Genomic DNA, 24,261 nt, shown 5'->3' with positions numbered 1-24,261 from the left:
TTACAAAACTTAAGCCAATTAGAATTAGATAATTAGATTGCAAAGCAAAATCCAATTTGGTTGACAATAATTGAATGCAAAGCTAAAGCCAATTTGGTTGACAAAAAATAATTGCACACGCTGAAATCAGTGTAAATATCATAATGGCCACAAATGGGCGCAAGTCAAAGAGTGGCCACAAATGGGCATGAGTCAAAGAGTGGCCAGGAAGCAACTCAGCTCCCTCAGGCCATAGATATTGGTTACGGGGCTGGGTTAGCCCGGATAGAAAAAAAATGGGCTAGCCCAGCCCCGTAAGCTTGGATAAATAAAGCCAATTTGGCTAAAATAATTTGATTTCAAAAATATAGCCAATTAAATTGAGTTAATTTGAGTTAATTTGAAGCCAAATTTAAAGCCAATTTAGTTGATATTAATTGAATGCAAAACTTAAGCCAATTTGGATTAGAAATTTAGATTCCAAAACAAAATCCAATTTGGTTGACAATGATTGAATAGAAAGCTGAAGCCAATCTGGGTTGAAATTAATTGACTCTAGAACAAAAGCTAATTTGGTTGACAAAAAATAATTGCACATGCTGAAATCAGCGTAAATCTTATAATGGCCGCAAATGGGCACAAGTCAAAGAGTGGCCGCAAATGGGCACGAGTCAAAGAGTGGCCGGGAAGCAACTCAGCTCCCTCAGGCCGTGGGCGTTGGTTACGGGGCTGGGATAGCCCTAATAGAAAAAAAATGGGCTACCCAGCCCCGTAAGCAAGGATAAATAAAGCCAATTTGGCTGATATTAATTGAAATCAAACCTTAAACCAATTTGGTTAAGGTTAAATAATAGCAAAGTTAAAGCCAATTAGTTTAAGATTAAATGATTGCAAAGCTAAAGCCAATTCAATTAACATAGATAGACTGCAAAGCTACAGCCAATTAGATTAAACTTAAATGGTTGTAAAGCTACAACCAATTTAAGTAACATTAAATGATTGCAAAACTAAAGTCAATTTGGTTAGGGTTAAATAATAGCAAAGTTAAAGCCAATTGGGTTAAAATTTAATGATTGCAAAGCTAAAGCCAATTAGTTTAAGATTAAATAATTGCAAAGCTAAAGCCAATTCAATTAAGGTAGATAGATTGCAAAGCTACAGCCAATTAGATTAAACTTAAATGGTTGTAAAGCTACAACCAATTTAAGTAACATTAAATGATTGCAAAACTAAAGTCAATTTGGTTAGGGTTAAATAATAGCAAAGTTAAAGCCAATTGAGTTAAAATTTAATGATTGCAAAGCTAAAGCCAATTAGTTTAAGATTAAATAATTGCAAAGCTAAAGCCAATTCAATTAAGGTAGATAGATTGCAAAGCTACAGCCAATTAGATTAAACTTAAATGGTTGTAAAGCTACAACCAATTTAAGTAACATTAAATGATTGCAAAACTAAAGCCAATTTAATTAAAAATAATGGCAAAACTAAAGCCAATTTGATTAACAATGACTGATTGAAAGCTAAAGCCAATTTTGTTAACATAATTAATTAAAAAGCTATAACCAATTTGATTAAGATTAATTAACAACAAAGCAAAAACCAATTTAGTTGCAGTTAAATGATTACAAAACAAAACCCAATGTGGGTGAAGTTAATAGATTACTGAGCTAAAACCAATTTGTTTAAGTGTGATGTCAAATCTAAAACCAATTTGGGTAAGGTTAACTGAACGCAAACCTTAAACCAATTTGGTTAACAGAACTTAACTCAAAAGCTAATTCCAATTAAATGGAGGTTAATTGACTAATATGAAGCTGATGTGCTGTTGTGATGGATCGTCAGCCCCCCAAAGCTTTATTGAACGCCTGCATGGCAGCATGGAGCGCTGCATCAAAGGGGAACATCCATCAGCCAGGGAATATAAGGGCCCTAAGGAAGAAAAAGAGATAGTTAGATCAATGGGCTGAAGCCAATGGGACATGAAAATGTAAAATAGTGGGCAAGGCCCAAAAATCTGCTACAAAAAACACCAAAATGGAGCAAAAAGTGCAAAAGAAGAACACAGAGAATGCCAAAATGAACAGCAAGGCCCAAAAGAGCAGCACAAAAAACATCAAAACAGAACATAATACAACACAAAACACTGCAGAGAACAGGAATAGGGACATAAAGGCACAACAAAATGATGCAGGCAACTGCAAAATGGAAGAAAGCACCCAAGAGAATATCAAAATATTGGGCAAGGCCCTACAAAAGGATGCAGAGAACACTGAAAAGGAGGGCAAAGCCCAAGAGAACAAGAAAAGGAATGGCAAAATGGACGGCAAAGCCCAAAAGAATGATGCAATGGATGCCTAAATGGACGGCAAAGTCCAAAAGAATGATGCAATGGATGCCTAAATGGACGGCAAAGTCCAAAAGAATGATGCAATGGATGCCTAAATGGACAGCAAAGTCCAAAAGAATGATGCAATGGATGCCTAAATGGACGGCAAAGTCCAAAAGAAGGATGCAATGGATGCCTAAATGGACGGCAAAGTCCAAAAGAATGATGCAATGGATGCCTAAATGGACAGCAAAGTCCAAAAGAATGATGCAATGGATGCCTAAATGGACGGCAAAGCCCAAAAGAATGATGCAATGGATGCCTAAATGGACGACAAAGTCCAAAAGAATGATGCAATGGATGCCTAAATGGACAACAAAGTCCAAAAGAATGATGCAATGGATGCCTAAATGGACTGAAAGCCCAAAAGAATGATGCAAGATACACTAAAATGGAGGGCAAGGCCCAAGAGAATGCCTCAAAGAATGTCAAAATGGAGGGCAAAAAAAACACTGCAAGAAACAGCTGAGCAACAGCAAAGACCAAACACAAAGACAACACAGTAGGACAAGCACAGACAGCCCATAGGACACCATGGAGTGCAAAAATGAAGTCAAAAACACTAACCTCACATCTCAGTACATAACAAGTAAAAACCAATTGCTGTGTGCTGCCCTTACCTGCTGGGCTGAGAGTTACCATCAGCAAAGCTGGGTCCAGGCAATGCAGGTTTCTGTTCCTCGCTGCTCTCATCAGGAGCCGCACATCTCTGTGCTCTGCTGGAACCTGTGGGACACAACATGACAATGAAGGCACTGGGATAGAATTAATGCTATTAAAGATATAATTAATGCTATTATGGATATAATTAGTGCTATTTTAAAGTCTAAATTTACAGTAAGTTTAACAATTGTATCCCACACTACGATCATAATTAAAGTGACTTTCACATAAATCACTGAGCATCACTTTTATGGCTGCATTTATCATAACAGACACCTTTAGTATTGGGTAAATATTAGGTAAATTTCAGTTCCATTAACAAATACAGGTTACAGACTTTATCACTACAACCCGCATTAAGCCGGGGGAGCAGATCAAGATGAACACAAACAAAACATTAACACAAATCCCAAACACAAGCAGAACAACCACAGAAAGACACTGCAACAGAAAAGCAAAGCAAGCAGCCAAGGGTAAGGCAAGGGCAAAAGCAATAAGGAAAGCCAAGGGAAAGCAAAACAAAAGCAACAGCAAACAGACCATTATAGGAAACACCAAGAACAAAGGCCAAAGGGAAAACAGCGTGGGGAGCCAACAGAACAAAGGGAACAATGAAACAGAGGGCAAGGCCCAAAAGAATGCTGCATGGAACTGCAAAATAGAGCAAGGCCATAAAGAACATGGCAGGGAACATCAAGATGGAGAGCAAGGCCCAAAAGGGCACATACAACTTCAAGATGTAGGGCAAGGCCTAAAAGAATGCTGCATGGAACTGCAAAACAGAGGGCAAGGCCCAAAACAGCACTGCTGAAACATCAAGATGGAGGGCAAGGGCCAAAAAAGACCATGTAAAACATCAAGATGGAGGGCAAGGCCAAAAAAAGACCATGTAAAGCATCAAGATGGATGGCAAGGGCCAAAAAAAGATCATGTAAAGCATCAAGATGGAGGGCAAGGGCCAAAAAACACCATGTAAAACATCAAGATGGATGGCAAGGCCAAAGAGAACATCACGCAGAACATCAAGATGAGGACAAGGCCCAAAAGAACACTGCAAGGAACATCAAGATGGAGGGCAAAGCTGAAGAGAAAACTGCAGCAAACACCAAGATGGATGGCAAGGCCCAAAAGGGCACTACAAGAAACATCAAGATGGGGGGCAAGGCCCAAAAGGGCACTACAAGAAACATCAAGATGTAGGGCAAGGCCCAAAAGGGCACTACAAGAAACATCAAGATGGAGGGCAAGGCCCAAAAGGGCACTACAATAAACATGGAGATGGGGGGCAAGGCCCAAAAGGGCACTACAAGAAACATCAAGATGGGGGGCAAGGCCCAAAAGGGCACTACAAGAAACATCAAGATGGGGGACAAGGCAGCAGAGGAAACTGCTTGGAACTCCAACACGGAATGAAAGGCTGAAGGGAATGAAGCACCAAAATGAACAACAAGGCCCATAGAATGAACAGAACATAAAGTGAGAACAAAGGAAACACGGCAGGAAATGCTGGAGAAACAGCAGAGAAAAGAGGAAAAGAGAATGGAGAAGGATGAGAGCAGATATTATCATTATAATAATGGAACGTTACCTTCAATTTCAGTACGGAACAGGTAAAAAGCAATTGTGTGTGCTGCCCTTACCTGCTGGGCTGAGAGTTACCATCAGCAAAGCTGGGTCCAGGCAATGCAGGTTTCTGTTCCTCGCTGCTCTCAGCAGTAGGATAGAATCCATGCTATTAGGGATAGAATAAATACTATTAGAAATAGAAGTAATGCTATTTCTAAGGTTAAAGGTGCAGTTACTTTAAAATGGTATTTTACACTATGATTAGAATTAATAGAATTAAAAACAAAGGGTTCTACTTACAGATACTCTACAGACAACTGCAATTATCACTAAATTTCCCATTAAGGCCATAAAGTTCCTGCAATTATCCCATAAAGTTCCCTTCAGGTCAAGATTACCATGAATGCTGCCTCCCAGCAAACCCCATAGAGCCAAAGGCAGCAGAACAAGCACAGAAAGCCCCAACAAAATGAAAGCAAAGCAAACACCAACAGTAAGGCAAGGGCAACAGCAAGAGAACAGCCAAGGGAAAGCACAAGGGAAAGCAACAGCAAGGAGAGTGGTATGAAACACCAAGAACAGAGGGAAAAGGGAAGGCGGAGTAGGAGGCCAAATGGAAACACCAAAAGAACACTGCAGGAACAACAAAAAGGAGGGCATGGCCCAAGAGAACATGGCAGGGAACAGCAAGATGGAGAACAAGGCCCAAAAGGGCATTAAAGGAACAGCAAGATGGAGAGCAAGGCCCAAAAGGGCACATACAACATCAAGGTTTAGGGCAAGGCCTAAAAGAACGCTGCATGGAACTGCAAAACAGAGGGCAAGGCCCAAAACAGAACTGCTGAAACATCAAGATGGAGGGCAAGGGCCAAAAAAAGATCACGTAAAGCATCAAGATGGATGGCAAGGCCAAAGTGAACATCACACAGAACAACAAGATGAGGACAAGGCCCAAAAGAACACTGCAAGGAACATCAAGATGGAGGGCAAGGCCCAAAAGGGCACTACAAGAAACATCAAGATGGGGGGCAAGGCCCAATAGAACATTGGGAAGATGATCAAGATGGAGGGCAAGGAGGCAGAGGAAACTGCTTGGAACTCCAACATGGAATGAAAGGCTGAAGGGAATGAAGCACCAAAATGAACAACAAGGCCCATAGAATGAACAGAACATAAAGTGAGAGCAAAGGAAACACTGCAGGAAATGCTGGAGAAACAGCAGAGAACAGAGGAAAAGAGAATGCAGAAGGATGAGAGCAGATATTACCATTATAATAATGGAACGTTACCTTCAATTTCACTATGGAACAGGTAAAAAGCAATTGTGTGTGCTGCCCTTACCTGCTGGGCTGAGAGTTACCATCACAAAGCTGGGTCCAGGCAATGCAGGTTTCTGTTCCTCGCTGCTCTCAGCAGGAGCCGCACATCTCTGTGCTCTGCTGGAACCTGTGGGACACAACACGGCAATGAAGGCGCTGCCCACATCTGCAGGGCAGCTCATAGACACAGCAATCACCTTGGGTTTGGTAGGGAGGGATGGAGGAACCAATAGGGCCCCATGAGACCCCATTGGAACCAATAGGGCCCCACATAAGACCCCATTGGACCTTATAAGGTCAACAACCCAGTGCAAGACCAACCAAGGTCCTGAAATCAAACAGTCTATGAGTCCAGATGAGATGCATCGCAGACTGAGAAGTGGTGACAATTGGGTGCAGTCCGGTGAGCAGAAACACGGCCAACATGGCGCTCCTTTGTAGGAAGGTAGAAGGGATGAGCCCAGGAACCGCTGAGCCGTCGGTCCCACTGCTGTGCTGGGAATAACCACAAAGCAGATCCTCATAGAAGGACGCAGGGCTCATGGAAGGCAGGAAGTGTTGATGGAGATCTCATAGAAGGACACAGGGCTCATGGAAGGCAGGAAGTGTTGATGGAGATCTCATAGAAGGACACAGGGCTCATGGAAGGCAGGAGGTGATGATGGAGATCCTCATAGAAGGACACAGGGCTCATGGAAGGCAGGAGGTGATGATGGAGATCCTCATAGAAGGACCCAGGGCTCACGGAAGGCAGGAGGTGATGATGGAGATCCTCATAGAAGGACCCAGGGCTCATGGAAGGCAGGAGGTGATGATGGAGATCCTCATAGAAGGACCCAGGGCTCATGGAAGCAGGAGGTGACGATGGAGATCCTCATAGAAGGACGCAGGGCTCATGGAAGGCAGGAGGTGATGATGGAGACCCTCATAGAAGGACCCAGGGCTCATGGAAGGCAGGAAGTGTTGATGGAGATCCTCATAGAAGGACACAGGGCTCATGGAAGACAGGAGGTGATGATGGAGATCCTCATAGAAGGACCCAGGGCTCATTGAAGCAGGAGGTGACGATGGAGATCCTCATAGAAGGACACAGGGCTCATGGAAGGCAGGAGGTGATGATGGAGATCCTCATAGAAGGACCCAGGGCTCATGGAAGCAGGAGGTGATGATGGAGATCCTCATAGAAGGACCCAGGGCTCATGGAAGGCAGGAGGTGATGATGGAGATCCTCATAGAAGGACCCAGGGCTCATTGAAGCAGGAGGTGACGATGGAGATCCTCATAGAAGGACACAGGGCTCATGGAAGGCAGGAGGTGATGATGGAGATCCTCATAGAAGGACCCAGGGCTCATGGAAGGCAGGAGGTGATGATGGAGATCCTCATAGAAGGACCCAGGGCTCATTGAAGCAGGAGGTGACGATGGAGATCCTCATAGAAGGACACAGGGCTCATGGAAGGCAGGAGGTGATGATGGAGATCCTCATAGAAGGACCCAGGGCTCATGGAAGCAGGAGGTGATGATGGAGATCCTCATAGAAGGACCCAGGGCTCACGGAAGGCAGGAGGTGATGGAGAACCAACACGGCCTCAACAAGGGCAAATCCTCCTTGACTGACCTCATAGACTTCTATGATGGCACTGATACATCAGCAGATGAAGGAAGAGCTGCTGTTATCATCTACTTAGACTTCAACAAGGCCTCTGATGCAGGACCCCACACCGTCCTCATGTCCAAGTGATGAAGACACCAAGTGGATGGGAAGATGATGAGGTGGATGAAGAACTGGCTGTAGAACCGAGTCCAGAGAGCAGCAGCCAATGGCTCCATGTCCAGGTGGAGATAGTGATGAACAACGTCCCATAGGAGCCAGCACTGGGGCTGACACTCTGCAATATATGAGCATAGAATCAAATGACGATCAGCACTGAGAACAAGAATGACCATCTCCATTCAACCCCCTGCTATGGGGACAGTCACCAACCACCACACCAAGGTCCCACAGCCTCAAACACCTGTAGGGATGGAGCATCCCAAAGTGACCCATTCCACCCCCAAACCCTGCAATAAAGAAGGGATCGCTCACCCCATTGTGAAGGCTGAGCCCTCCATCCAAAGGAAGCAGGCTCTAGATACAGCTCCTTCTCACCCCCATCCATAAGTGCTGTTAGGAGCAATCAAAAGGAGAAGACATCAGTCCAGTAATAAAGAAGAAATTCCTTACCCCATTGCAAAGCCAAAGACTCACCATTGACCCCAAAGGAAAGGATCTCCAAGCAGAATCACATCCCATATGGCATCCAGACCTCGAAAGCAGCAGGAAGGAGAATCCTCTCCCTCAATGCTCCCATAGGAGCACTGAGCTGGAACTGATGTTGCCCCCTGCCCTTCCCAGCCCTTAAATACGAATCAAGGAGGGGAGGAGCCAGGCTCCAACCAATCACAATCCACAGCTCAACGGCCCCCACCTGTGCCCATGGGGTTGGCCCCTCCCCTCAGCAGGTGCCCAATCAGGATGTTACATAACAGCTCCAATCAGGAACAAAGCCAAAAATTAAAGCAATAACAGGTTAATATTTACATTTATTTGTTCTTAAAGGGGAGGGTTATGGATAGAGGAGAAATGACAGCACAGTATATGGACACAGGGCTGCAGATCTCAGTGTCACAATGGGGTGACACTATGGGCACCACTCTGAGGTTGATGCTGGGGGGACATTGGGAAGATGGGGGGTGATGGGGGTGATGATATCATGATATAATTAGGGTGATATAATAGAAATGCTTAGTCATGGTTGGAAGCCATGATGGGGCGGAGACACAGCAGTACAGCCCAAGTGCAGGCAACACATCCGATTGGCTGAAGGGCTGGCTCCGCCCCCTCCTGGTGCTCATATAAGGTCTGGCACCGGGGGCCAGCACTTATTTGCTGGAGCTCCTTGCTGCAGTCACATCTACCCACATGAACCCACATGAAGAAGCTCTTCTGCTCTGTTGCTGCCTTGGACCAAGAGCTGCTGGATGGAGCTCCAGGACTTGGCTTCTCCGCCATCACATTGCTCAGCCTAGAACAGCACTACAGGAGGTAAGTTCCGGTTCTGATACTACAGTAATGCTGAGATGATGGAGGGCGGAGATGGTTGGGGGGCAGAAATGGTTGGGGGGCAGAAATGGTTGGGGGGGGGATGTTGAGGTGTCTGGGGGGGGACACGGAGCTGATGTTTGACAATGAAGCTGTATGTAGATGTGGAGGTATCAATGGAGTTACACAAGGAGCCATGTTGGAAGGTGACAATGAGTAGATGAGGGACTGAATAATGAAAAAGGGATGTAGTGACCATGAGATGGTGGAGTTCGAGATCCTGAGTGGAGGAAGCAAAGCAAAACGTAGGATTGCTACCCTGGACTTTAGGACAGCCAACTTTGATCTCCTTCGGGACCTACTTGGGGCTATCCCGTGGGCCAGGGTGCTGGAAGGCAAGTGGGCCTATGAGAGCTGGATAGCGTTTAAACGGCTCTTCTTCCAAGCTCAGGATCGGTGCGTCCCTGTGACTTAGAAATCGGGAAAATGTGCAAGGAGAACTGCATGGATGAGTAAGGAGCTCATGTGCAAGCTCTGCAGAAAGAAGAAAGTACACGATATGTGGAAAAAGGGTCTGACCACTTGGGAACAATACAAGAATGTAGTCAGGGACTGCAGAGATGTGACCAGGAAGGCGAAAGCCCACCTGGAGTTGAATCTAGCTAAGGAGATAAAGAATAATAAAAAAGGCTTTATTAAATACGTTAATGGCAAAAGGAAGGCTAGGGAGAATGTGGGCCCCATACTAAGTGAGAAAGGCGCTCTGGTAACGGGGGATGCTGAGAAGGCGGAAATACTGAACGCCTTCTTTGCTTCTGTCGTTAGTGAAAGGGCTCTCCCTCAAGAAATCCAGACTCTGGAGGTTGATGAGAGAGTCTGGGGAACGGGAGATTTCCCTTTAGTCAGGGAAGAGGTGGTCCGTGAGTGCCTAGGAAACATTAAGGTCCATAAATCCTTGGGACCTGATGGGGTGCATCCGCGGGTGCTGAGAGAGCTGGCAGAGGTCGTTGCTGAACCGCTCTCTGTAATCTATCAGAGATCTTGGAGAACTGGGGAGGTGCCTGAAGACTGGAGGACGGCCAATGTCACTCCAGTCTTCAAAAAGGGCAAGAAGGAAGACCCGGGTAACTATAGGCCAGTCAGCCTCACCTCTGTCCCAGGGAAGGTGATGGATCAGCTTGTGCTGGATGCCATCTCCAGACAACTGGGAGAAAAGGAGGTTATCAGGAGTACCCAGCATGGGTTCACCAAGGGGAGGTCGTGCTCGACCAACCTGGTGGCCTTTTATGAAGATGTCACTAGCTGGGTGGACAGGGGGAGGGCAGTAGATGTAGTCTATCTTTATTTCAGTAAGGCTTTTGATACTGTCCCCCATGACATCCTTATAACAAAGCTGAGGAAGTATGGGATAGATGAGTGGACGGTGAAGTGGGTCGAGAATTGGCTGACTGGCAGAGTGCAGAGGGTTGTTGTTGGCAGTGCAGTGTCTGGCTGGAGGCCTGTAACTAGCGGCATCCCCCAGGGGTCTGTGCTGGGTCTGGTCTTGTTCAACATCTTCATCAACGACCTTGATGAGGGGATAGTGACCACCCTCAGCAAGTTTGTGATGACACGAAGTTGCGAGGATGGGCTGACATGTCTGAAGGCTGTGCTGCCATTCAGCGAGACCTGGACAGGCTGGAGAGCTGGGCAGTAAGAAACCGGATGAGGTTTAACAAAAGCAAGTGTAGAGTCTTGCACCTGGGTAGAAATAATTGCATGCACCAGTACAGGCTGGGGGAAGACCTGCTGGAGAGGAGATCTGCTGAGAGGGACCTGGACATCCTGGTGGACTACAGATTGACCATGAGCCAGCAGTGTGCCCTTGTAGCCAAAAAAGCCAATGGCATACTGGGGTGTATTAAAAAGAGCGTGTCCAGCAGGTTGAAGGATGTGATCCTCCCCCTCTACTCTGCCCTGGTGAGGCCTCATCTGGAGTATTGTATCCAGTTCTGAGCTCCCCAGTACAAAAAAGACAGGGATCTCTTGGAAAGAGTCCAGCGGAGGGCCACTAAGATGGTGAAGGGCCTGGAGCATCTCCCCTATGAGGAGAGACTTAGGGAACTGGGTCTGTTTAGCCTTGAGAAAAGAAGGCTGAGAGGGGACTTGATCCAGGTTTATAAATACCTGAGGTGTGGGAGCCATAGTGGTGAGTCTGGTCTCTTTTCAGTAGTGCGTGGGGACAGGACTAGGGGTAATGGGATGAAAGTACAGCATAGGAAGTTCCACACGAATGTGTGCAAGAACTTCTTTACAGTGAGGGTGACGGAGCACTGGAACAGGCTGCCCAGGGAGGTGGTGGAGTCTCCTTCTCTGGAGATATTTAAGACCCGCCTGGACGCCTACCTGTGTGACATGGTGTAGGGAGCCTGCCTTGGCAGGGGGGTTGGACTCGATGATCTCTAGAGGTCCCTTCCAACCACTACAATTCTGTGATTCTGTGATTCTGTGAAAAAATGGCATTTGACAGTCTATAAGAAACGAACTTATTCTAGGAGAGAATCAGAGGTTTAAACTCTTTTGTTCAACAGACAAGTAGTGCATTATATTTTTATAAGCATTGTGTCTGAGCTTCTCAGCTGTTAGAATTTCCTTGAGAGTAATTTCTCCGGATGTGATCAGAAAACCTTTTGTTCCGTCTATGGCAGCATTCGAGGCATGATACTCAACTGGGTGATATGGAATTCACACTGTCAATTCCAGCAACAAAAAAAGGAAGCGTGCAAACACAGAGAATGTTGATGCAGAGTCAGCATTAAGAAATGAGCTGTCCTTTGCACTTCCTGCTCCAAAGGCCTTCTTTTAGAAGAGTCAGGCAGAGAAGCAAGTAGAAGGCATACCCTTTCAGGTGCCTACTTCCAAAGGTATGTTGTATCTAACAAATGGAAACCTAGAACATGTGTAACTTAGGAATTTTTTATTTTAAATATGAATGCAATGCTTGCAGGTCCTAAAATTCTGAAAGATTTCAGTGTTTGGTTTATTTGGTCACAGCACATACAGCTGGCAGCCTGTGCATCTGACAGTGCACTGCAAGCGGTTTAACCATCTATCAGGGCACGGTGCTCGTCTGTTAATGATAGAAGTTCTGGCAGTGTCACAAGGAGCATGCCTTGAGATGCATTCAGATCATGAGACAAGTGCTGTGTTCCTAAAACTAGCATGTGGTTCCACTTTCCATCGAGATCTAGTAGATCATTTCTTTAACATTCATCATGAGGGTTTTGGTTTGTTTTTGTTTTTTTCTGGGCTATTATATTGAGTGAAAGAAAAGGGTGTGCTTTTATTTAAGTGTGCTTTTAATTGCATCTTGCTTCTAAATTAAATGTAACTACTGGATTCCTCATGATAGCATCCCAGTACTTGCGTGTATCTGTTCAGCATGGCAATGGCAATATGTGACTAACAATGCAGACACCTCTATCTCTGTGATGTACCATAAACGTGTCCATGCCATCAGCACTTCCAAGTTAAACCCCAACCTCCAGCTCCAGCCTTGCCATCATTGAAACTCGCACACCCTTTTTGTTTCAGCTGTGCCAGCGCTGAGATCCCTTTCTATGATCTCTTGCAGGAATCAAGCGTACAGCAAAAGGGATGTTTGGGCCAGGTGACTGCAGGAAGGCTGGCAGTTTTGGACAGTGCCAGTTGATGGAAACAGGTGTTCTGGGGACTGTTCAACTTTTAACAGAAGTTGGTGGACCTGCAGCTAGAACGACTAGGTTCTTGAATGGCTTCTAACATGCACTCTGAGTACGTCTGTCCTGCCGCGCCATCTCTGCTTCTTTTTGATGCAGGCATTGTTACAACCACGTGTTGGGCCTGTTTTCTTCTAGAAGGAAGAATGTTACCTGCAATTCTCAATGAGAACTTCTGCTAGGATTTCTGTGTAAGTTGAATTTGAACTACCAGAAGGAGTGCTGCAATGAAGGGCCCTGCCACTACCAGGGATGGTATAGTGAGCAGGACTAGGGAAGTCATCCTGCCCCTGTACTCGGCATTGGTGAGGCCTCACCTCAAGTACTGTGTTCAGTTTTGGGGACCTGAGCACAGGAAAGACATGGAGTTACTGGAGCAGGTCCAGAGAAGGGCAACGAGGCTCATGAAAAACTTGGAGAATCAGCCCTATGAGGAGAGGCTGAGGAAGCTGGGGCTGTTTAGTCTGGGGAAAAGGAGGCTGAGGGGAGACCTTATTGCCCTCTTCCAGTACCTGAAAGATTCTTACAGTGAGAGTGGGGCAGGTCTCTTCTCACTAGTGACAAGTGACAGGACGAGGGGAAATGGCCTCAAGTTGCGCCGGGGCAAGTTTAGGTTGGATATTAGGAAGCACTTCTTTACAGAAAGGGTAGTTAGGTACAGGAATAGGCTCCACAGGGAGGTGATTGAATTGCCATCCCTGGTTGTGTTTAAGAGCCGTTTGGATGTGGTACTCAGGGATATGATTTAGTGTAGGGTTTTTAGAGTCAGGGTACTGGTTAGGCTGCGGTTGGACTTGATCATCTTCAAGGTCTTTTCCAACCTGGGTAATTCTATGATCCTATGGTAGGACCGGGGCTTGGGCCAGACCAGGGAAAATCCAGTGACAGGAGTCCAATGGATTTGAGACCTGACTTGAAGCCTGTGGGCATCACCCAGGACTTGGGATGAGAGGATGAGGCATAGGAACAAGAACCTCTTTGGTCCGTATTAGCTCCTGCCATTCCCTTTTTTGGGGGGGATTGATGTGGGTTATTTTTGTGTCAAGAACAGACTCATTGTGCAGCCTGTGAATGAATTCATTTTCACCTGGTGATTGGTGCTCTTCTCTAGATGGAGCTGCAGTGGAAATGGACACTCGTGGTCCGATGTCCGGCCCCCTCCCGCATGCCCTGATCAGCCAAATGAGCAAGACCTGCCTCTTGTTCGGTGAGTTAGCTTTTGTTGGCTTGGAGACACATCATCCAGTTGCACCTTGTGTCATATCTGTTGTGTTGAGTTCTTGAGCTCCAACCCAGCTCTTGGCTGTTGCTGTGAGAGTAGAGCTTCCTGCCCAGAGAGAACGAGCAGCAGAAGGGATCCCATGAGAGCAGCCTTAGAAGCCTTTCAGACAAAGCAGGTGGATCAGGCTGTGGCCTGTGCCTGTGCTTTGGAGTGAAGCCAGCAGGCTTTACTTCAAGCAGAATGATCTGTGGGTGCAGCATCCAGCAGTGCAAGTGGCCGACAGCTGGAGACAGCATCACCTTGAGCAGCACTCTTGAGGGAAATGCTCAGTGTGAAGGAAGGCCATGAAGAAGAGAGTAGCTTATGGCTGTGTTCCCGGGGTAAGGTTTTCCTTCCTGAGCTGTTACCTCTCAGGTGCTGTGTGAGTCTTCTGCAGTGTGCCTACAGCTGTGTGATGTGCTCTGCAGGAAGCGCTGACGTTGCCCATGCAGCCCTGTCTTTCACGTCTCGTATCCAGTTCTACATGTTGTTTGAAGCACCATCGTAGAGGCAGCCTTGATTTCTGCAGCCCCGAGCTTTGTGCCACAAGAGCTCTCCTGCTTCTCTCTGTGATGTGAGACTGAATGGAAGGCCCTGCAGAAGTCTGGGTAGGTGATGTCAGTTGCTGTTCCTTTCCCCACCTGTGCTGGGAAAAGCAGGGAATGGGACTGGGGGACATCCTGGTGGTGGGATCCTGCCTCAGCAGAACTGAGTGGCTGTTCTGATCCACGTATTTTAACCTGAGTGAATCTGACACTAAAGAGAGAGGGGAGGGTGCTGTGGGAAGAAGATGTATGTGCCGCAGTTTGTGGTGCAAGGTGTTCTAGGAGGTGCAGCTAGTAAGGCTTCCTTTTTGATGGGGAGAGGATTAACAAGGTTATTTTAATGAAAATAGTTCACGATATGCTTCCTTTTCATTCATCTTTCATACTACTTCTCAAAAACCTGTGGATTCTAAAGTACTATTTCTTGCTAAAGAGAATACGTGTGCACCCAGCACATTCATCTGCTCAAAGGATCATCATCTCTGTCTGTGTTTCTTCTAGTCCCTGAGGTGGAGCAGAGTGGAACACAGACTTGGGTAAATCTTCATTCAGGAGCACGGACACGTAATGCTCATCTTAGGTGTGTGGCTGACAACAAGAGCAGAGAGGTAAGTTTCATAGGGTTGCATGCCCATTTTATTTTCTTTTTCATTCATGATGCATAGAGGTGTTCCCCAGACAAAGTGAGCATTTGTCGGCTGGACTTTCTAGAAATGACCTAGGCAGTGAAAATGGGTTTGAAGCATCCCTAAGAGCCCTGCAAGAGAATGCTGTGAGTTAATCTGGCACCCTCCTTTGGAAACGTTTGGTGTCTGTCAGCTCTTCAGCTGTGCCCTAACAACTTCCATTGCGCTGCCACACCAGGATAGAATTCCAAGCCCACACTGAGTCCTGGAATGTTGTGGTGTCGTGTTGGAATCAGATGTGACCACGTGGTCTTGCCTCCCTGCCTTGTGGGGGGTCATGGTGGACCAGGCTGGTGGCCCATGGTGATGTCATAAGCGGCTGGAATGAGGGGAGGAGCGGTGCGTTCCGTGTTCCTTTGTGGGTGAGCTAGTGCTCAGAGTAGTTGGTTGGTTTGTTGCTCTTGTGCCTTTAGTGCCTTTAGTGCCTTTAGTGCCATTTTCTTCACACCATCGTGTGCAGCATCTTGTAGGTAAGCTGAGCCGACATGGGATGGATGGGTGGGCAGTGAGGTGTTGAGAAATGCTGGCTGTCGGAGCTCACAGCACCGTATTGCTTACTCTTGACCACCAGACGTAATTTTCCCCCGGTACACACATTCCAAAGGGGGTATCCGTAAAGGTGGCACCCATCCCGTGCTTCTTCCGTCGTCTTCTTTGCTCAGTTGTGGAAGCATCATATAGTTGCTGGGCGGACAGGCATCACGTAGCCTGAGACTCAGCATGTCTTGCAGCAAGTGGATGGGACGGTTGTGCTGTGTGCGTTATTCCATGGCTGTCTTAGCCCTGCTCACTGACCTGCTCTTTCTCTCTCCTCTCCTCTCCTCTCCTCTCCTCGCCCTCTGCCCACTGCCTCGGTGCAGCTTTTGCTCTCATTACATCTGAGCAAAGCGACAAGGAACTGCTGCTGATAGCGTGAGGTGATCTCACTGCCAGGTACGTGCCATGTTTTGTCCCCCTTCATGGTTTTACCGCAGGGTATGCGAGGGTAGTTCTGAAGAATTGTACCCATACTGTGCTGTGTGAATAGAGAAAACAGAAATGTGTTTCCGTTCTGTTCCAGCACGTCACAGCTGCTGTGATGAGCGTCGCGTGCATGGCCGAGAAGGAGGGTGGGGCTCCCCAGGACAGAAGATCTCCAGCGGAGCTCTACCAAGTGACCGAGGTGATGCCTCTGCATGCTGGTGAGTGAGGGTCCAAAGCAGGGTGGGCAGGGCTGGGGCAGCGAGTGCCCCCTGCTCCACACCAGGACCCCTTGTCACAGGCAGACTGTGCCAGGGGAGCGAGCCCAGGGCCTGAGAGGGCAGAGCTCCTTCTTCTGCTCCCGCCTGCCTTTGGCCCCTCTGTAGCACTGCTCTCTCTCCTTGGTCAGATGCTGAATTGCTGCCTCTGTCTGATGTGGAACAGGAGGCAGTGGATTTCATCCAAGCCAACAGCATCAGCAAGGAAATGGTAAGAGCAGCCATCTCCATCGTGGCTGTACCTGCACCTCCAGACGGTCCCTCTGGCTCTGCCTTCAGGCTGCAGGAGGGCTGCTGGCTGCGCAGAGCTGCTGCTGTCCTGCAGCTGTCCTGCGCTGCTCCACAACCCGCAACGCCTGGTCCCCCTGGCCATGGCTGTCCACACTCACACTCCTCGGTCTCTGTGTGCTTGCCAGGATCTGGTGCAGAAGCTGCAGTTCCTCAACTCCATTTGCATACTGTGCAGCACGGCTGGACAGGAGGGCCTCACACAGAGCCCCAGTATCTTCTGCATACTCAAAAATATGTGCAAGAAGATTGAGGTGAGGGGACATGGCACCCAGGTAGCTGCACCCTGTGAGAAGGACAGGACAGGGGGAGAGGGAGGCAGGGAAATCACGCACAGATACCCAAGTGCCCCAGATGGGACTCCAGGTGCTGCTGAGAGCTCAGCAGTGGAGGTGGACAGCAGCACCAGTGTGCCAGTGTTTGTCAAGGGCCACTGGGTGGGGTTACTCAGGCCCTAGCGGCCGGTGGCAGGTTTGCTGTTGCTGGGTGCTGGCAGCTGCCAGGTGCCATCCTGATTGTGCTTTGCAGGTTCTGTTGTGTGAGGAGCCCATGGAGCAGCTGAGCACCGGACTGAGGTTCTGCTGCATGAACACCATTGCTGCCTTGAGGTACATGCCCAGCCTCTGCTTTTGCCAGCACATCCCCCAGGCACCATCCTGGTGGCCCTGACGCAGCTCCCCGCTAAGTCTTGGCCCTCGCCCCAAAGCTGGTGACATCAGGACTGTCCTCTGACCCAGAGCAGCCCCGTGGGGGAGGAGGCACCTCCTGGCAGGGCTCCCCATCCCTCTCAGGGAGCCTTGCCCAGGGGAGGACCTGTTCCACCCCTGCCTCAGCACCCAGGTACCGCTCCTAACATCAGTGTCTCTCTAATTGCAGCACAGTCAATGCAGTTACGGAGGAAGAAATATTCCATCTCTTTAAGGTGTGCTGCAGCATCGTCTTCTATCTTCCTCCAGCCAGGGCCTTGAATATTTCCCTCTACAACCAGGTATGTACTGTGCAATCTACTGTTGACCCCATGCCTCTGGGCTGCCACTTGCATTCCTTGTGTCCAGAGATCTATCAAGATGTTTGTGGGATGAATTAGCAGCCTTGCTTGCCCTCACCCCTCTCACTCTTGCCTTGGGCTTGGCAAACACCCTGTGTTGTAGCCTACTCTGAGTGCAGCAGCCTTGCAGAGTGCCCCTGTGCACAGATCTGTGGGTATCCTTCCTTGGCAGTCAGAGGGGTTCACAGCAGTCTCCTGGTTATGAAAGGGAACCCTGAAAGACTTCCACAACCCACTGTTCTCTTTACAGACCCTGGAAGCTATGGACGACATGCTGCAGACTGTGCTAGATGTCTGTCCCACTGCCAGTGTCAATCGTCGGCTGCAGGGAATCTTGGAGGTCTGTCTATTGTGAAGTTCTGCCCCCAGAGCTCCCTTCTAGTAGAAGTTTATCCCGCTCCATGGAAATGGCACTGGCAGCAGTTGGAGCCGGCAAGGGACCCTGGCAGCGGCAGTAGCCCCATGATGGGCTTTGCTTAAGCTCAGGGGAAGCCTGGATGGATTCTGTGATTCCAGCCAGGAGCTCAGCAGACCTGCAGTGGGCATCAGCAGCTCCCAGGCTGACCAGCAGCTCCTCTCCTCACAGGTGCTGCTGCCTTTCAGCATCTCCAAGACACAGGCTGTGTGTGAGAGGGCTTTGGGGCGCATCTGGAAGCTTAGTGGCTTCATGACCAGCAGCTTCTGGCAGCAGGTAAGGAGACATGAAAATTCCAGCTGGGCACTGTCATTCTTTGCATCCCAGAGCTGCCTCTACGACTCAGGAATACCTGTGAGACAAGCTGGGGCTCAGGCGTGAACCCACAGAATGCTTTTGACATGAAGGGAGGGTCTTTATCCTTCCTTTTGCCTGTGGTCATCCCAATCCAGACGCTATTCTCTCATTCTGTTTTACATGCCTTTCCTCCTTTTATCCTTGCTGCAGCCCCTTGGAAAAAACCTTTCCCCTTCTCAGAGGACAGACATTGCCCTTGTAACTCTGGAGAAGATCACCGGGAACTACAGTTTTGAGGAGAAGAAGTGGGCTGAGACTATGCTGGATGTGCTTTGGAGAGACCCTGGCAGCTGGCTGATGGATGTAAGCAGAGTGAGGCGACCCTGCCCGCCACAGCTCTTGGGAACTGAAGCCATTTGAAGGCAGCAAAGAGCTGTGGGAAGGGCAGTAGTAACACAGCCTGGGATGCAAATGGCTGCAGTCCAGTGGCAGCAGCAGTTTCCCTGTGTTCTCACAACAGGTGCCAGAGATTCTGGGATTCATCCACGCCAACCTGAAGATCCAGAGCACATCAGTCCAGCAGATCCTGCTCTCAGTGCTCGATGTGCTGACCGTCCAGTTTCCCAGGGATGTGCTGAGGAGTGTGTTGACCGACCTCCCACAGAATGACAGGTATCAGCCCAGACAGCCCCACACGTTTGTTCCATGTGAAGAACAGGGCTCAGAAATGGTCTGGGTGCCAGAGCCAAGGAAAGCTGCAGGACATCTCGAGGAGCAGGCCCTCCATCCCACTGTGCTTTCCAGTGCTGGCAGGCTGCTCAGGGCTGCAGCAGCCAATACCAACCATGGCAGCCCAGAGCCCCCCATCAGGCTCCTGCCTGAGCCATGGTGCTGTAGCTAAGGCAGCCCTGCTGACACAGCATTGCTCTCTATTTATAGCACTACCCTGTACATATTGAAGAGTGTGCTGCCCCTGCTGGAAGCATCCCAGGGGATCTGGGATGAGCTCAGCAGTGTTCTGCAGGACCAGCAGCTGTGTGAGATATTGAGCATCAGCACAGCGGAGTTGGGCCTCCTTCGCTTGACTGTGAGTTACTGGACAAGGCAACATCCTCTCCTTCAGGGCACTGCGTGCTCAGGCTGGGCTGTGTCTCCCTAGTGCCCTGCCTCGAGCTGCCAGAGCAGCCAGCAGCTGCAGGGTGCAGGATGTCCTGCTGCCTCTGCCTGCCTCTCACTGCTGTGTTTGTTTCAGGTGATGCCTCCCACTGAAGAGCTGGTGAAGGAGCTGTGTAAGCCAGCACTGCTCCAGAAGCTTCTGAATGTGGAAAGCCTGCCAGTGCTCTGGCTGGTGCTCAGACGCCTCGTGCTGCTGTCTGAGAGACCTGAGACGGTGAGCAGGACCTTGTCAAACGTAGCCCTCATGTTGACAGCCTGGCGCTGGGGCAATGGGCAACACTGTGCCTTGGCCCCTGTCCTCCTGATGGGAAGGAAATTGTGTGTTTTGTACAGGCAAGAGAAATCCGGGCCCTGCTTCCAGTCATCATGGAGATCCTGCAGTTTGCCGACACACCCATTTCTTCCCCCAATACTGTGAAGGTGCTGAATATCTTCAGGAATTCAATTCACCATCTGGGCAAGTGGCATGCCAGTCCCTTTGCTCTGGAGCTGGCTGAGAAGATCCTGCCTCTTTTTAATCACGTAAGTCTGTTGTGGGAGGCTGAGCTCTGCGGGTGGGTGCTTGACAGGAGTGTCTTCTCCTTTCTTTCCTTCTCTGGGCTCTCAGAAACGACATGTCCTGTGGGCTCTGCAGCCTATCAGGACTTGTCCCTGGTAGTGCAGGGGACTCCTGGGGGAGTTGCTGAGGTCTGAGGTCCTCCTGTTCTCCCTCAGGCATCATGTGAAGTGCGAGAAGGTTCCATCCGCCTCTTCAGGGATGTGATGGACGCTGTGCTGTGGTCTCAGAAGGGAAGCATGAAGAAGACCTTGTGCAGGGGCCTGCTCCCTCTGCTCTTTCACATGAGTGATGAGACCCTGAGCGTAGCACAGGTAGGAATTTCGGAGCTGAGCAGTGTGCAGGCAGTGGTGTGCTGACAGCTCAGCAGTGATCTGCAATTGAGAGCAAGATCAGCAAGCATTCAGACACTGGGAAGTGTGTCTGTGTGTGTGGTGCCATGTCCTTGCATCTGTTGTTCTGCAGGCATCTGGGGAAGCCCTTGTGTCCTGTGCAAAATTCCTGAAGTGGAAGGAGCTCGAGCACCAGGCCCAGCAGAAGAACTCAGCGGGGATCATGAAGTGTTTGGTGAGGACAATCTCACAGCCCCCACCTTTTTGCTGGGGGAAAGGGGATGCTGGAGGAGGGGTTGCAGCAGCTGCTGTGGCTGCTCTGCAAGCCCCATGCTCTTGTGCTCTTCTTCAGCTGCAGCAGGACAGAATGGGAGTGGAAGGCTACCTGCATCAGAGCCTGCCATACCTGGAGGATTCTCAGGCCTCCTTGCGATGCGAGGCTGTCAGATTCATTGGTGAGCCCAACCCCTGCATCCCTCTTTGGGCCCTGCCCTGGCAGGAAGGCACAGCCCTGAAGCCCCCAGGTACAGCCTGCCCATGCCGGTAGCCCCAGTGGGTGCCTTGCTCAGGTCCCCCCTCAGGTGTCATATGGAGGAGTGGGTGTCTGACGGAGCTCTTTCCCTAGGGCTGATTGGGAAGCACTCCAGGGAGCAGAGTGAGAAGATGCTGAATGAACTCTGCAGTGGTGAGTGAGGGCAGTGCTGTATGTGTTGGGGCTGGGGGCAGAGCTGGGCAGCATGCAGCTGTTCTTTGCCCTGCTGCAAGGAAATGCTGCAGGGACAGAGGAGCATTCCTGGCAATGCTGAGCAGTGTCTTCCGGCTGACCCGTCAGTCTGCTGTGCTCCTCCTGTCCAGGAAAAGCAAGGAGTGGGGCTGGCAAGGCCCCGAGGGGAAGCTGGTGGCTCTCTGTAGACTGGGGGTCCAATCTCTGCTCTGTTTCCTTCTGTTGCAGCCCTTCAGCCTTTGGAAGATGACCCCCATCTGGCAGTCCGTTCTGTGGCATGTGAGACCATCCAGAAGCTGAGACACCAAAGGCAGAAGGCGGCACCAGCACGGAGAAGGCTCCCAGTACTTTTCCGCTGGTTTTGCATAGCCTTCTGAGGGGCTTTTCCTTTGAGGATGAAGCACAGATAGGAAACGTTACATCTAGTTTTGCTGTGGGGTTTACCTCTGTGTGTGACACATTCATTCTTCTGACAACTGCTATCACTCAGTTTGTTAATAAAAATCATTCCTTTATTACTTTGTGCCTTGCTGATTAATCTGAATGTAAGAAAATCGGGCTGACTTTGTTTGCTTTGCTCAACACTGGCCACATCAAGATAACAAAGGACATTGTTTTCAAGAATAATTGCAGCTATCTTCTAGTTGGCTTGTGCTTCTGTGCTTCTGAGAAACACCATCTAGCAATTTCTTTTCTTTTTTCTTTTTCTCCTTTTTTTGCACAAGTCCTGGATGCTGGTGTGTGTTGTGCTCTGTTGTTTGCTGACCAGCAGGTGAAAGGACTGTGTTTTGTGTTAGGTGGTGAGTTTTGTCTATCTCAGGGGCCATCCAATCTTTTTGCAGTGTTTAGGGACAGTTAATTTGCTCTTGCCTGGAGCTATGTGTGAAGTGCAGGACTAGAAGCTGTGATCGCTGAATCTCCTTGGATGAGCCCCAGCTCAGGTTCTCTCACACCAACCAAGAATGTTTTTGCCAGCCCTGTTGTATTGCTGCAGCTCAGTGACCCCGACAATCTTCCCATGGAGTGCTGAAGAGGGAGGTGGGAGCCTCCTTGCTGAGATCTGCTAGCAAAGCCCTGAGCAGCTCTAAGGTCGGAGCCTGTTGGGTCGGTAACACTGTGTCATGGTTTTGTGCTGTTGCTGTCAATATTCTACATCATAACATCATGTGCAGGATGAATCATTAATTGAGGGTATAAATAGTGGAATCATGTACAAAGGAAAAAGGGTTAAAGAGAAAGTAACTTTATGTTTATAACTGAACGATACGGATTGCTAAGGGAATGTTATATGGTATTAAAGGTGTTTGAATGGGACAGACTGTTCTGATGGTATAAGAAAGTGTAACTGAGGGTATGTGAAAGTGTAATTGAGGGTATGTGGAAGTGTAACTAAGGGTATGTGAAAGTGTAATTGAGGGTATGTGGAAGTGTAATAGAGGGTATGTGGAAGTGTAATTGAGGGTATGTGGAAGTGTGATTGAGGGTATGTGGAAGTGTGGAAGGTTCATGCTCCAGTTCCGTGGAATGGCAGCATCCCGAGTACTCAGCTCTCGGAGGAGAACTACATATCCCAGAGGATGTCCCGGCCAGAGATGATTCACCAGAGGAGGACATATATAATCTTGCTCCAAGGCTGGAACGCTTTCTTCTTTTCTCGCTCTCTGCGCACCAGCCCTATTGCCTAGAGTTAACAGTAGGCCTCCTGGTTTTGGGGGATTTTCTCTCTCCCTTTCTCTCTCTCTCTCTCTTGTTTGATTTATTAGCCTCAATTATATTGCACTATATTGTGTTATCTTATATTCCAATATCATATTTAGTAAAATAAGTTTCCTCCTTAGATTGCTGCCACTGTTTTTGTCCATTCCCTTCTTTCCCTTCATTTCTGGGGCGGTGGCCCCTGTCACGGGCACAGGTAAACCTAGGTAACCCGTGATATTGGGCTGGTCCTACAAAGCAGTATGACTGCAGTAAGCAGTGCACATGGTGTGCTGAGAGTACTGCACACATTCCTCTTGGCAGCTTGTGGAACAGAAATTGTGCATTGTTTGGATTGTGCAAGCATTCCTGTTCATCTCTTGTGATGCTTACCTTCTTAGAGCACCTTTCCACGTTTGGCTCTAAATATTTTGGTACCTTACTTGTTCTATTTGGCTTAGCAGGGAAGGTCTTCTTCTGAAGCATCCTCAGTCTTGGTCTGGGCAGCATACTTAGAAATGACATGGACGTTACATGAGTGGGTGGTCAAAGGGGGGAAGAACTCACCTTTCTGATCTGTTTCCTTTTAGAACACAGTCCTGGAGAGGATTTGCTTTCCTTGTTTCCTGGAGACTTGGATTCTTAGATGGTTTTGACTGCAGCTATTTCTGATGTTCATTCCTTTTTCTGTACTTTAGTAGCCAAGTGCATGTGGAGTGCTTTGGGAATTGTCTGAAGTTGCCAGGTTGCTTGTGATCACATATGTAACGTGGAGTTATCTGTGGTGCCAGTGTTAATTAAGTGTGCTGAACTCGAAGGCTCTCAGTAGAATTGCAGCCCTAATAGAAACAATGACTTGAACTCTGGAATCCTGTGTAAAATCATTAGCTAGCTTGTGGTCCGGGTCTTCAAACCAAAGGCTATGAGGTGCTGCTCTTGTTGACACAGGCTGTGAAAGATGACTTGAGCTCTAAGAGTAATTTTCCTTCTGCTCTTGATATGAACGTCAAATCCACAATAACAGTATTAAGAACATAATATAAAAGTTGGTGCTGTTGGCCTGTGGACTTCCATTAGCTGTTAGCCATAGTTTGGAACTTGCAAATCAATCATATTTTGATTTTAGTGATGAAATCTTCTGATGAAATCTTCCTTTGAATTCTGCAAAAGAATCTCAATGGAACATTTCTTTTCAGTCTGAAAAGGCTCTGACATATGAAGATGTGCCAGACTGCAGCCATGTGCCAGATGCGTTTGGATCCATGGAA

The 24,261-nt window shown here is 48.4% G+C and overlaps 1 protein-coding gene and 1 long non-coding RNA gene across 2 annotated transcripts; one reads left to right on the top strand and one right to left on the bottom strand.

Annotated features, from left to right (window-relative positions):
* Positions 1-1,397: 1,397 nt before the first annotated feature.
* Positions 1,398-6,451, bottom strand: LOC146752620 (uncharacterized). Its single transcript, XR_014940511.1, has 4 exons — positions 5,936-6,451; positions 4,669-4,760; positions 2,986-3,091; positions 1,398-1,908 (listed from the first exon to the last, which is right to left on the bottom strand). It is a non-coding gene; the product is annotated as an uncharacterized LOC146752620 (long non-coding RNA).
* Positions 6,452-16,833: 10,382 nt separating this feature from the next.
* Positions 16,834-21,816, top strand: LOC146752619 (uncharacterized). The gene is made up of 15 exons (XM_085531487.1): positions 16,834-17,004; positions 17,297-17,358; positions 17,627-17,738; positions 18,049-18,138; positions 18,385-18,489; positions 18,721-18,873; positions 19,031-19,182; positions 19,450-19,597; positions 19,763-19,900; positions 20,020-20,208; positions 20,401-20,556; positions 20,708-20,809; positions 20,927-21,029; positions 21,200-21,259; positions 21,527-21,816. Exons 1-15 carry the CDS (start codon positions 16,834-16,836, stop codon positions 21,673-21,675), a joined length of 1,890 nt encoding a protein of 629 aa, XP_085387613.1. The 3' UTR covers positions 21,676-21,816.
* Positions 21,817-24,261: the final 2,445 nt, after the last annotated feature.

The sequence above is a fragment of the Coturnix japonica genome, unplaced genomic scaffold (assembly GCF_054131305.1).
Source record: "Coturnix japonica strain WE unplaced genomic scaffold, WE-NBRP24 Scf043, whole genome shotgun sequence".
NCBI classification, from domain to species: Eukaryota; Metazoa; Chordata; class Aves; order Galliformes; family Phasianidae; genus Coturnix; species Coturnix japonica.
This window is presented reverse-complemented; position numbering and strand designations above follow the sequence as displayed.

What these genes read in the sequence shown, in the direction of transcription:
- LOC146752619 (XM_085531487.1), top strand. Translation starts at nt 16,834, where the DNA reads ATGGCTGTCCACACTCACACTCCTCGGTCTCTGTGTGCTTGCCAGGAT. An exon ending in ATATGTGCAAGAAGATTGAG is followed by an intron (nt 17,005 to 17,296) that starts GTGAGGGGACAT and finishes TTGTGTGAGGAG; the next exon opens with CCCATGGAGCAGCTGAGCAC. An exon ending in GACCTCCCACAGAATGACAG is followed by an intron (nt 19,183 to 19,449) that starts GTATCAGCCCAG and finishes CTCTATTTATAG; the next exon opens with CACTACCCTGTACATATTGA.